The sequence below is a fragment of the Geotrypetes seraphini genome, chromosome 10 (genome assembly GCF_902459505.1).
Source record: "Geotrypetes seraphini chromosome 10, aGeoSer1.1, whole genome shotgun sequence".
NCBI lineage: Eukaryota > Metazoa > Chordata > Amphibia > Gymnophiona > Dermophiidae > Geotrypetes > Geotrypetes seraphini.
The window spans coordinates 133,466,273-133,479,818 of NC_047093.1; the positions used below are offsets into that span (position 1 = coordinate 133,466,273).

The window sequence follows — 13,546 nt, forward strand, 5'->3', positions numbered from 1 at the left end:
CAACCCTTGACCTTTTCCCATATAATAGTCAACATTGCATTGACAACTGTGCAAAAAAACACACTAAAAAGATAAGTACAAAACCATCATACTAGCATTATTGTAGAATACAATCCCTCCCACTCTTCCCACCACCAAGAATATACATTTAAGTCTCCAAATGTTTGATGTCCAGGACCCATCTCCCATGATCTGAAAAAAGTAGAGCCTTTTAAATCCTAAACATTTACTTACCCTTCATGGAGTCATGTGGGTTTTCTTTTCCTTCCCACTCAAAGTCTTGAGTGAAATATTTCTCATCTTCCTTTTTAATCTTAAATATAACATCAGGATTAACAATTGAGTAACCTGTTAATAAGGAGGAGGAAAATGGCATTTAATTGTATATAGAAATCCTATGGAAGTACCATCTATTTCCTGTTCTGAAAAATACTGCATTAAAATGTGTATGTAGGGATGTGTGGGTGGAGGGAGATTTGAATATTTGTCTGATAAAACTTTGAGAAAAGAGGCAGCTACAACAAAAGATTAGGTTATTACCTCTGCTAATCTTCTTTCTTGTAAATCCACACTTTATTCTGGGTCTAGTGGGTTATTTCCCTCCACCCACCAGGGACTGTCGGAAGCCTCAAAACTTCAGAGGTTTCCCCCCTCCCCCTCCCATACATACCTCCTCTGTGAGAATGCTCACCAGTCAGTCTGAAAGCAGCCAGGAACATCTGTAGAGGATAAGAACAAGAGAGAGGGGTACGGGGACAATCCATGACAATTAAGTATATTCTGCTCACAATTATAAATACAAAACAGTAACAAGGTAACAAAATCAAATCAGGATAACAAACATCAGTAACCTGAATGACAATAACAGTGCTAGAAGTAGAAACAAAATGCACTAACAGAAGAGGGCGCCCAAACTTGGGACCCCCCAAACTAAGTGCTAACCTATTCTGATGGCACTCTAATAAAAACTGGACAGAAACACAGCTTACCAGTATTTGTAAATGCAGATAGTGAATCAACAAGTATAGGGCGGGTTCCCGGAATAAAGTGTGAATTTCCAAGAAAGAAGATTAGCAGAGGTAAGAACCTATTCTTTCGTTCTTGTACAATCCCATTTTATTCCAGGACCAGTGGGACGTAACAGAGCAGTCCTGAAAATTCAGGGTAGGACTGATGAGTTCGCTGCCAACACAGAGGCACCAAAAGCAGCATCCTGATTGGCAACCACATCGATCCTGTAAAACTTGGTTAATGAATGCGAGGATGACCAGGTAGTGGCCCTGCAAATCCTGTCCAGAGAAACAGCTAACAACTCTGCCCAACAGGAGGAAAACCCCTCTGGTTGAAGGAACCCGGACCCCAAGGGAGGGCCTCTTTCTGACCATCACATAACCTGCGGAAATGGCCATGAGAATCCACCTGGAAATGGTAGCCATAGAAGCTGGCTTCGCTCTGCAGGCAAGACCTGCCCAAAAAGGTGGTCAGAGAGGCGAAACTCATTAGTGACCTCCAGAAACCCAATAAACTTCTGTGCACGGCCAAAGACCATAACACCCGGTCCTGCTCCTGCGAACCAGAGGAAGCAAAAGCAGGAAGCCGAACTTCCCGATTCACATGGAAAGCAAAAACCACTTTTGGAAGAAAGGAAGGAACAGAACACAACATCACCACGGAATCCAGAATTCGCAAAAAAGGAACCCTGCAGGAGAGGGCCTGAAGCTCCAAAACCCTGCGGGCTGAGGCAACAGCCACCAGGAAGACTGTTTTGAGCGTGAGATCCATCAAAGACATGGAGATACTGCCAAGCCGTCGGTACAAGAGTGGCCAGAAGGTCCGTGATAACCTGCTGTAGCTTCTCCTGACGGGGCAAGGGCAGAGACATTTTGTTCTGGCCCCTGTGAAACCGAACTACCAGGTACTCCAAATCCTAGGTGAGCTCGAGATGACTCTTTCTGAAGTTGATCACCCAACCAGGACGTTGCAGCAACTGTATCACCTGATAGACAGACTGATGCCCCTCGGACAAAGAGAGCACTCTGATCAACCAGTCATCCAGATACAGGTGAACCAGAACACCCATGGAGCACAAATGGCCGTTACTACCACCATCATTTTGGTAAAGGTTTGGGGTACCGTCGCCAACCCAAAGGGCAGTGCCATAAACTGGAAATGTTACCCCAGAATATGGAATCACAGAAAAGCGATCAAGATGATAAAAGGAATGGAACTCCTCTCGTATGAGGAAAGATTGAAAAGGTTAGGGTTCTTCAGCTTGGAAAAGAGACAGCTGAGGGGAGATATGATTGAAGTCTACAAAATCCTGAGTGGAGTAGAACGGGTACAAGTGGATCAATTTTTCACTCCATCAAAAATTACAAAGACTAGGGGACACTCAATGAAACTGCAAGGAAATACTTTTAAAACCAATAGAAGGAAATATTTTTTCACTCAGAGAATAGTTAAGCTCCGGAATGCGTTGCCAGAGGTTGTGATAGAAGCGGATAGCGCAGCTAGTTTTAAGAAAGGGTTGGACACATTCCTGGAGGAAAAGTCCATAGTCTGTTATAAAGACATGGGAGAAGCCTCTGCTTGCCCTGGATCGGTAGCATGGAATTTTGCTACTCTTTGGGTTTTGGCCAGGTACTAGAGTCCTGGATTGGCCACCGTGAGAACGGGCTACTGTGCTTGATGGATCATTGGTCTGACCCAGTAAGACTATTCTTATGTTCTTAGGTACTTCCAGTGGTTTGGGAAAATGGAAAAGTGGAGATCCGCCTCTTCCAGGTTCAGGGAGGCTAGAAACTCCCCCGGTGCCACCCATGCGCTCGGTGATCGCATCGGTGGCACCGGGGGAGTTTCTAGCCTCCCTGAATCTGGCGGAGGCAGATCTCCACATTTCCATTTTCCCAAACCACTGGAAGTACCTAAGAACATAAGAATAGCCTTACTGGGTCAGACCAATGACCGCCTTGAGGTCCAGAATTGGTCTCCAATTATTGGATCCTTTCTTTGGAACAATGAAGTATATTGAATATCTCCCAGAATTCAAATCTTGCTCTGGCAAAGATTCTATGGCCACAGTATCCAAAAGTCTGTGGACTATGGCCTGCAACCGAACCACCTCCTCAGGAAGGCTGGCAGGGGAATCCAGAAAATACTTGGTCAGAGGACAAAGAAACTCCAACTTGTAACCATCTTGGAGAACCTCCAGCGGTCAGAGATGATGGCTTCCCATTCCACCAGAAAGGCTGACAACTACCCCCGATGCACTGAGGGGGAGACAGAGGCCTGGCATCAAAACTGTTTCTTGGGGGTAGCCGCCAGTCGACTTGCTGCAGACTGCTGATGCTGAGACCTGCCAAAATGTAGTCTGGCAGTCGAGGAGGAACGATGACCTGTGGAAGAGCCCGAGTACGGGTGAGAACACCGAAAGAGAGGAAAACTAGAACGCCCACAAGAGCGGAACATGCTCCCAGCGATGCCTTGGGTTTACAATCCTGAACACTGACCATAATGCCACAAAGACCCTGACCGAACAGGAGCTGAGCCTTGAAGGGCAACTGGCACAATGTAACCTTAGAAGATAAATCACCAGACCATTGCTGGATCCAGAGCATCCTGCGAGCCGAAACAGAATAGGCGCCAAGCCTGGCGAAAATGTTCAAGATGTTGTATAGGGCATCAGCCATGTAATCCACTCTGAAGATGAGAAAATCCAAATCCCAAAGCACCACAGTGTCAGGATCATTGTGCAGCTTGGAGTGGCATGCCTGAGCCATGAAAAACGAGGCTGTTACCACTTTGACTCCAGACGTAGTGAATGAAACAGATGCTTAAGGATAAAATCCATGCATCAGTCCTGGACATCATTCAGGACCACTACCCTCATTGTTAGGGAGAGATGTGTGCTTGGTGATATGTGCCATGAAAGAATCCACCTTCAGAGAAGTAAAGCGCTTGTTAAAGCCATCCACCATGGGATAAAGCCGCGCCCTGGCTTGAGCACATTTCAAGGGACCCTCAGAAGTCTCCCAGATATCCATAAGATAACACCAGGATGATCAGGAAAAGAAGCAGATTGTGGCCTCTGGTCACTCATAAGGGAACATTCAACAGAGACTGTCAGGTCCATCTATAGCTTCAATTCCTGCAGAGAATCAGAGATTAAATCCACAAAGTGCGGGTTTGAAGAACCTGTGCACAGTGGAGTCCTCCTCCAAATCATGGGCTCCGTACTGGTCTAGATCCTGGAGATCTGCCAGATTCGCCATGTCCGTGGTTGCCACAGAGCTGCCTGTGAAAGCAGAGGAATTGAAAGAGTGTCTGGCACAACTGTGGGTACAGTCAACTTACCCTCTGGTACACTCGCAGGAAGACAAGAAGAAAGACCCTGGTCCTTTGGAGCAGGGGACCCTGTGACTGGCACAAAAGCCGATGGAAGGGAAACAGGCAGGACATTTTAACTAAGTATGCCTGATAAAGCATGCGCACAAATTCTGGGGCAAAACCATCCTCTGTGGCAGGAGCCAACTTCTGCACCTCAGATTTGGAATGTTTGAAAGATTTATTAGGTTTTTTGCTTGCCAGGCTTATGGTTTACCAAAATGATGTCAGCTCACTCCCCGGGGCCCCTGATTCCAATTTCGCAGGAGTCAGGGCATAAGGTGCTTGAAGATCCTCCCCTGAGGTCAAAGGTATCGCATTCGAGCAAATCTTGCCCTCTCATGGTCTGCAGCGCACACGGAACACAGCTGTGCAAACGACAGCTATCGACCACAAATGAAGCATGAATCCATCCCATCCTACCCTGGGGAAGTCATCTATGTGGTTTTATTTCAAAATGAAGTTGGCAAGTGTGAAAAATAACTTTAAAATCAAATCTGGAAAAATCCAAAATGGCCACTGAGACCCTGCTTCGACTAAAAATAGCCCAGGAAAACCACAGAGAATCCTCAAAAACAGAGATTTTAGGAGTGAGGTAGTGGCATAGGACATGCAGGGAAACCACTTAAACCCCCTTTTTAAAGATCCTCCAAAATCTCTGATTCAAGCTGTTAACTTGCTCTTATATAACCATGTGCTCACAGGAAAAACTGAAATATTTTACTCACTGTGTTGAATGAGAGAAACTGCATGCAGCTGAACATAGCTTGCAGGGAGATCCTTTGCCTCAGTGAACTGAAAATCTGGATTTCAAGTCTTTTGACTGCCCCACTGGCCTGATCACCACAGCCGGAGACCTCCTCCACCCTTGGATACGCTGCGCAAATGCCTGGCAGAGGGACACAGTCTGGCTCCGTTCCTGGTTGCTGGTACTGAAGGGAATAAACTTAGTAGATAAGGGCAGGTTGTTCACCTTCTCCAAGGTAGGGAAAACGAGAGGGCACTCTCTAAAGTTGAAAGTGGTTAGATTCCGTACGAACGTGAGAGAGTGGTAGAAAACTGGAAAGCTCTTCCGGAGTCTGTCATAGGGGAAAACACCCTCCAGGGATTCAAGACAAAGTTAGACAAGTTCCTGCTGAACCAGAATGTACACAGGTAGGGCTAGTCTCAGTTAGGGCACTGGTCTTTGACCAGAGGACCGCAGCGTGAGCGGACTGCTGGGCACGATGTACCACTGGTCTGACTCAGCAGCGGCAATTCTTATGTTCTTATGCTCCTTCACGGAACTGTCTCAGTCTGCGCTACACCCACTGGCGGACGAACATGGGGTGAGCTAGCTCCCAAAGGAAAGGTCCTGGAGCCCAAATCTGATCTGTAGGCTGTCCAGGGGGCTTACTGCTGAGCAGGGAACCCCCAGAAGCAGATGTTCTCCAACAGTCTGTGATCTCCTGCAGTCAAGGATGTCCCTACATGGACCCTCCATAGCACGTGGGCAAAAACCGCAAACAAAAAATACTGAAAGATCACAAAATAAAACATGAGCACAAAACATGAGCTCCTACAGCCTAGCTTGTAGGAAGAAAAGACTAGTGAGCATGCTCACGGAGGAGGTATGTAAAAGGGGGGGGGGGGGGAAGCCTCTGAAGTTTTGAGGCTTCCTACAGACCCTGGCGGGTGGAAGGAAATAACCCACTGGTCCCGGAATAAAGTGGGATTGTAGAAGAACCCGCCACTTGATTATGCTTAAACCTTGGAGATGTGATGCAGACATTTCTCTTCATAGTCCTCTTAGATGGAGGCATTGCAGATGTCAGTCTTCTCGTTGAAATCTGCCACCATCCAAAAGGGGTTACAGATTGAACAGTATAGTTGACTAGTATGCAGTTGACATGTGATGTCCTCACACAAAATTTGATTTCACAGCAAGAAATCTGAATGGCTGGAGAAAGGTTGTGGAAACAATGTTGGCGCCATTGTAGGGAGGAAGCATGGTTGATAGTTGGGGATGAGAGGAAACAAGCCTGTGGTGAGCAGGGAGAGAGAGATTCTGTCGGGAAGGAGCGGGAGAGGTGTAGGAGTTGGGATGCTACCTACAAGTAGCTGCCTGAGGACGAAAGAAGTACAGAGGCACCCCGGCTCCATGCTGGTGCCGTAACCACCTACCACTACAGCCCGTCCAGCTATGGGATCCCTCTGCTCCGTATTGTGGTGGAGAGCAACGATGAAGAGCAGCTCACAGACGGGGAATCGGCCCCGTTGGGAGCGAGAGTCCTAGGCATTTGTATATCTTCGCCAAAGCTTAGACTTGCACAGGACTGAGCTCAATTGGAACTTTATTTTAATCTAATTTTCTCTATTGTTAAAAATTTTTAATTTGTATAATGTACTGTATTTTTATTTTTAAAGTAATTTTTGTCTTAGTTTTTCATACTTGTTAGGATATATATATATATATATCTTGTATCTTTCTCTCTCTTCTTTTCCTATCAGAATATGTTCAATGGAGTTCCTTTCTGTAAACCGCTTAGGCCATGAAAATGCAGGAGCGGTATATCAAATTTTTAATAAGCATAAAAATAAATCCTTCTCCTGGTCTTCTATACCAAACCTTTATTCTATAGCAGGGGTTCTCAGTCCAGTCCATGGGACACACCAATCACTGGTTTTCAAGGTATCCACAATGGATATGCATTAGATAGATGTAGACAGAGCATGCAAATTTATCTCATGCATATTCATTGTGGGTATCCTGAAATCTTGGTGTCCCAAGCTGGTCATGGATGAAGCCTTTATTTTAAGGTCTTTTCACTGGTCTTTGAATGGCATCAGAAACCAGGTTCTAAATGTCAGATGCCCAAGGGACCAGGTACTTGTGACTTTTATTCCACTGATTTCCTAATAGGTCTGTGTGTGATAGATGATAGAGAAGAGATATTTACCTCGTGACAAGAGGATCCCATGAACCTCCTTGATGACTTTCTTGTAAAGCTCCTTCTGCTGGTCTCCCAGAATGTTCCACTCCACTTCCCAGAAATAAGCAGCGACATCCTTGAATGTGACCAATGTCTGCAAAAGGAAAAAGGACACCCTCAGCCACAGTTTCACTGGGTTTATTAGACTGTTATATGAGCTCTGTCAGTGAGGTCAGATCGCACTGAACAGCGGTGATGATGGGTAAACACTGCCTTTTGTAATTTATACCCAAATGTGTGAACTTCTTCTCTTTTGCTCTGCTTTCACCCAGAGGTCTGTATTCATATAAAACTATTGTCAGGGAAACTAGTCCTAATACCCAATAAATTTCCCTTATCAAGCACTGTCCCCAAAATAACAGAAACCAGACATAAACTTAAATAATCAAATTACTTTATTGAAATAATTAATTTGATAATTACAAGAAATATATATATATTGGAGGTAAACAATGAATTTTAAAGTCTGATCACTTAGGAAGGAAAACTGATTCAGGAGAAGCCAGGGCTGAGGTGAGAGGGGTGCAACTCAAGTTTCTGACATATGAGGCTTCCTATGAAGTCCTAGAGGGGAGATGGAATTAACCCAATCGTCCCAAAATAAAGTGGGATTGCACAAGAAGGACAGAATACTGCTATTAAAGCCTAATTCCAATAACCAAAAGAGAGCAAAAAGGAAAGGCTGGAAGAGCTGCTTAAGAGGAGAAACAAACATTTCTTACCTGATCAGCCACCAGGGCAGACATTTCCTCTGAATTTTGCAGCTGCTGGGATGGATTCATTTCCCTGTTCCTGGAATGATGAGGGAAACAGGAAGAGGCTGAGCCAATTCCTGAATCTCAGGTATAATCTCTCCCAGGGATTTCCAGTTGCAGGACACAAAGTTTTCTGCTTTGTCTTCGGAATCTTTTCTGTTCTTTGCAGCCCTGCAGACACTAGAGGAAGAGGCAGCAACAGAGCATGTGCAGAGCTCTTCACTCCGCCCCTCTGGCTGATGTCATCTGGGAATAGCCCGCCTCCTTAAGGTGGATCTTTAGTGACAGTGCAGCAGGTCCCACAGAAGAAGGATCTGCTACAGCTGCATCTTAAGGAGGTTTGATATTACAGGATGACCTCTGCAAGGGGGTAGTTGAAGAGCTCTGCACATGCTTAGTTACTTTTTCTACTTCCGCAGTTTTTCAGCTGGCCATGCCACCTGCATTTTTACTGCTTTGATATTTGCACATAAAGAACTGTTCATCCTTCCCTTTAGAGAATGACACCAGGAAAAAAAATCTGTCCCGGTCACTGCACCTTCCCCAGCCCACCATCCCGTTCACCGTCACTGCCATCCCATTCACCGCCGCATCCCTGTCCCCGCAGCATCCATACAAGCCTCAGTACTGCAATATTTAGCTTATTCCTTCCTTATAAATAAAAGTTCTGGCTGCTGAACTGGAGAAAGAGATGTTCAGCTGGCAGGGCTTTGTTTATACATTTTTATCAACACAACTAATATACTACTTTATCCTAAAGCAAAAAGAAAATAAATAGAATTTTTTTTTCTACATTTGTTGTCTGGTTTCTGCTTTCCTCATCTTCTCATTCAATTCCTTCCATCCACTGTCTTTTCTCTGCGCCTTCCATTTGCTCTGTTACTTTGCCTCTCCCTTCATCCCCCCTCCCCCATTGGTATGGCACCCATCTTCTTCCCTCCACTCCCCCATAGTCTGGCATTTCTGTCTTCCAGCATCTTCTCCCCACTCTCTCTTCCCCAAGTCCCTTCAGCGTCTTCTCTCCACTCTGTTATCCCCATTTCTAAACTAAACTAAACCTTAGGTTTGTATACCGCTTCATCTCTACATTCGCAAAGCTCGACACGGTTAACAAGGGTTAGGGTAGAAAGGAACTCCAGTGAAGGGAAAAGACAAAATGAAGAGAAAATTTAGGACAGAGTAACCAGAGAGAGGAAGAATTACATTTTTGAAAATAACCAGGTTTTCAGATGTTTACGGAAGAGTTGAAGGGAGCTCAGGTTCCTAAGAGGGGAAGAAAGGTTGTTCCAGAGCTCAGTGATTCTGAAAGGGAGGGAGGAACCTAGTTTTCCTACAAGGGAAACGCCTTTTAGAGAGGGAAAGGAAAGTTTCAGTTTTTGGGTAGATCTGGTGGAATTGGGGTTAGAGGAATTCCAGGAAAGAGGAATAAAAGGGGGGAGGATGCCGTGTAGGATCTTGAACGTAAGGCAGGCACATTTGAAGTGGACTCTGGAGATTATCGGAAGCCAGTGGAGCGTGGACAAAAGTGGTGAGACATGGTCGAATTTGCTTTTCACGAAGATAAGCTTAGCAGCGGCATTTTGAATCCACTGGAGTCTTTGAAGGTTTTTCTTCGTTAGGCTTAGGTTTCCCTTCTCTTCTCTGCTATCTCTGTCCTTCCTAACAGATTACAGCCTATTAATAGCAACAACACAACCGACCCCAGTACTTCCCATATTCCTGCCTTTATACATCAAACTACTTGCTTCTCTTCTTCCTATCTCTTAAGCTTCTGCTGCCTGTTCCTTCTTCCAACTACTAAATCAGCCAACATGAGAAATTTCCAGTATTTGTCTAAGGAGAAGGAAATCTGTTTCTGGAAATTTAAAGGAACAGAACTATCTTTATATTATAATGCACCAGGGATCTGATTTTACAAGAGGTCATATAATGTGGAGGTGTATTTTCAATAAGGTGTCCAAGTCCGACTTTGGAAGTTTCCCACAAGACATCCAAAGTGAGAAAGAGAGAGATAAACGGCCATTTTCAAAACAGGCAAAACTTCTGAACGTCCACTTTAAAAAAATATCACCTAATCACAAAATATTCTGTTCGTCACTCCCTTTTTAAAAATTTTGTACATCCCATTGAATTTATGATAATGTGTTTTAATCAAAATTTAATGAAACTTTAAACTACTTAGATGTCTTGGCCACCAGGATGTCCAACTTTGCTCACCATTTTTTAATACAAAAAAGTCCAACTTCAAAACATCCAAATCCAGAACATTTGGATGTGGGAGGGACCAGCATTGTAATGGACTGGCCACACAGACAAAACAACAGAGCAGTGGGGCACCTTAGAGTGCACTAATGTGAATGTTACATGTGCCAGGTGTACATCTCATATACTCATTATAATTTATGCTGATCCCTCCAAACTCCCTCCAAACCTACTATACCAGGGGTAGGCAATTCCGGTCCTCGAGAGCCAGAGCCAGGTCAGGTTTTCAGGATATCCACAATAAATATGCATGAGACAGATTTGCATCTCAAGGAGACAGTGCATGCAAATCCATTTCATACATATTCATTGTGGATATCCTGAAAACCTGACCTGGCTCCAGCTCTCGAGGACCAGAATTGCCTACCCCTGTACTATACCTACCTATTTACCACCCTATAGCCCTTATGGTGGCACCTATATAGACGTATAGTAGGGCTTTGGTGGCCCAGGTCTACAAAATCCTGAGTGGAGTAGAATGGGTACAAGTGGATCAATTTTTCACTTCATCAAAAACTACAAAGACTAGGGGATACTCGATGAAGTTACAGGGAAATACTTTTAAAACCAATAGGAGGAAATTATTTTCATTCAGAGAATCGTATCTGGCGAAAGACGTAAGAAGACTTGAGGCGGTCCAGAGGAGGGCGACGAAAATGATAGGAGGCTTGCGCCAGAAGACGTATGAGGAGAGACTGGAAGCCCTGAATATGTATACCCTAGAGGAAAGGAGAGACAGGGGAGATATGATTCAGACGTTCAAATACTTAAAGGGTATTAACGTAGAACAAAATCTTTTCCAGAGAAAGGAAAATGGTAAAACCAGAGGACATAATTTGAGGTTGAGGGGTGGAAGATTCAGGGGCAATGTTAGGAAATTCTACTTTACGGAGAGGGTGGTGGATGCCTGGAATGCGCTCCCGAGAGAGGTGGTGGAGAGTAAAACTGTGACTGAGTTCAAAGAAGCGTGGGATGAACACAGAAGATTTAGAATCAGAAAATAATATTAAAGATTGAACTAGGCCAGTTACTGGGCAGACTTGTACGGTCTGTGTCTGTGCATGGCCGTTTGGTGGAGGATGGGCAGGGGAGGGCTTCAATGGCTGGGGAGGGCTTCAATGGCTGGGAGGGTGTAGATGAGCAGAGATTTCGGCAGTTGGAACCCAAGCATAGTACCGGGTAAAGCTTTGGATTCTTGCCCAGAAATAGCTAAGAAGAAGAAAAAAAAAAAAAAAATTTAAATTGAATCAGGTTGGGCAGACTGGATGGACCATTCGGGTCTTTATCTGCCGTCATCTACTATGTTACTATATTAGTTAAGCTCTGGAACGCATTGCCAGAGGTTGTGGTAAGAGTGGATAGCGTAGCTGGTTTTAAGAAAGGTTTGGACAAGTTCTTGAGGAAAAGTCCATAGTCTGTTATTGAGAAAGACATGGGGGAAGACACTGCTTGCCCTGGATCGGTAGCATGGAATATTGCTACTCCTTGGGTTTTGGCCAGGTGCCAGCGACCTGGATTGGCCGCCGTGAGAACGGGCTGCTGGGCTTGATGGACCATTGGTCTAACCCAGTAAGGCTATTCTTATGTTCTCCTCTATATGGTTCACTAGCCCACCCACCAGGCTACTTAAGACAGGTTTATACTATTGATCTTTGTGGGGTGGGAGGGGGTTAGTGACCACTGGGGGAGTGTAGTGGGGGTCATAACTTAATTCCTCTCGTGGTCAGCTGGGTACCTTTTTGGCACTTAGAAGATTTGAAAACAGGTTTAACTCCATCCAGGATGTCTTGCGAAAGGTTCGATTATTATCGCAATACGTTCTAGTCTACGCCCGCCCAGAACTTGCCCCCTTGGATTCTGGATGCAAGATGTCCAGAAAGAAATTAACACTTGGATGTCCTGGTGATTATGATGTCCAAGTGCCGATTTATGCCATTTTTTGGACATCATAGTGTTTGAAAAGTCTACTACAGGAACATAGGGAAACTGTGGCCAACTGTGTCCTTGTCTGTTTTCTAGTTACATTCAAGGATGTTGCTGCTTATTTCTTGGAAATGGAGTGGGACATTTTAGGAGAATGGCAGAAAAAAATTTATAAGAAGGTCATTAAGGAGATTCATGATATCCTCATCTCACAAGGTAAATAAACCTCTATCATCTATCACAGGCACATTATGGAATGGGTGCTGATATTTTGTCAACCCTGGAGAAATCCCAAGTATCGGGTCCCACGATCATCTGAAATTTAGAACTTGGCTTTTGATGCCATCCCATGTCTAATAGGAGCCAATGTAAGAAGGCTTTGGTTCAGTGGTTCCCAACCTTGTCCTGGAAGACCGTCAGCCAGTCAGGTTTTCAGGATAGTCCTATGCATATATGCATGAGAGAGATTTGGATATAATGGAGGTGACAGGCATGCAGATCTGCCCCATGCATATTCATTAGGTCTATCCCGAAAACTCAACTGGCTGGTGGTCCTCATGACAGGGTTGGGAATCACTACTCTTGTTTAGGTCTTTCAACTTCAGCTGGAATCTGTCTTCCTTTTTTTAAACTAAAAAAAATTATATATACGGTATATAATTATTTATTTGGAGTAATACAAATAAGAATGTCAAGTGATGAATTAAGGTATTTCTGAATGACTGTTGTACACTTGTTGTAATTTTTGAAAATGAATAAAGATTTAAAAAAAAAAAAATAAACTAAAAAAATTTGGTATAGAAGGCCAGGGGAAGGATTTACTTGCTGAAAGCTACGACATCTGTGTAAGGTCATGGCATGGCTGCACACTAATGAACCATATAACCCCCTTCAGATGGTAACAGATGTCACCAAGAAGATTAGCGTCTGCAATGTCTTCATCTAGGAGGGCCATGAAGAGAAATATCTGTACCAGCAAATCTCTAAGATTTAGTCTTAATCAAGTGGCAGTCTGTAACTGCTTTTTTCTCTTAAGCTTTAAGCTTTGTCAGGCATATACTCAAACCCCACCAGGACAGACAGGGAAAAATACTTGAGTACCTGAATAAATTCATGTAAACCATTCTGAGCTGACCTAATCTAATCTAATCTAAATCTTGGGTTTATATACCGCATCATCTCCGCAGATGGAGCTCGACACGGTTTGCATGGTTAGGGAAGGAACGGAACTCCAGTGGAATTATATAAGTA

At 44.3% G+C, this 13,546-nt stretch overlaps 1 protein-coding gene across 1 annotated transcript in view; it reads right to left on the reverse strand.

Moving 5' to 3' along the window:
• Positions 1-8,486, reverse strand: part of LOC117368582 (zinc finger protein 845-like) — a 94,553-nt gene extending 86,067 nt beyond the window's left edge. The window contains exons 1-3 of the mRNA XM_033962312.1: positions 8,078-8,486; positions 7,323-7,449; positions 235-348 (exon numbers count right to left, since the gene is read on the reverse strand). Coding sequence (XP_033818203.1) covers positions 235-348; positions 7,323-7,449; positions 8,078-8,137 — 301 coding nt within the window. The 5' untranslated portion in view covers positions 8,138-8,486. The remainder of the gene's footprint in view (positions 1-234; positions 349-7,322; positions 7,450-8,077) is intronic.
• Positions 8,487-13,546: the final 5,060 nt, after the last annotated feature.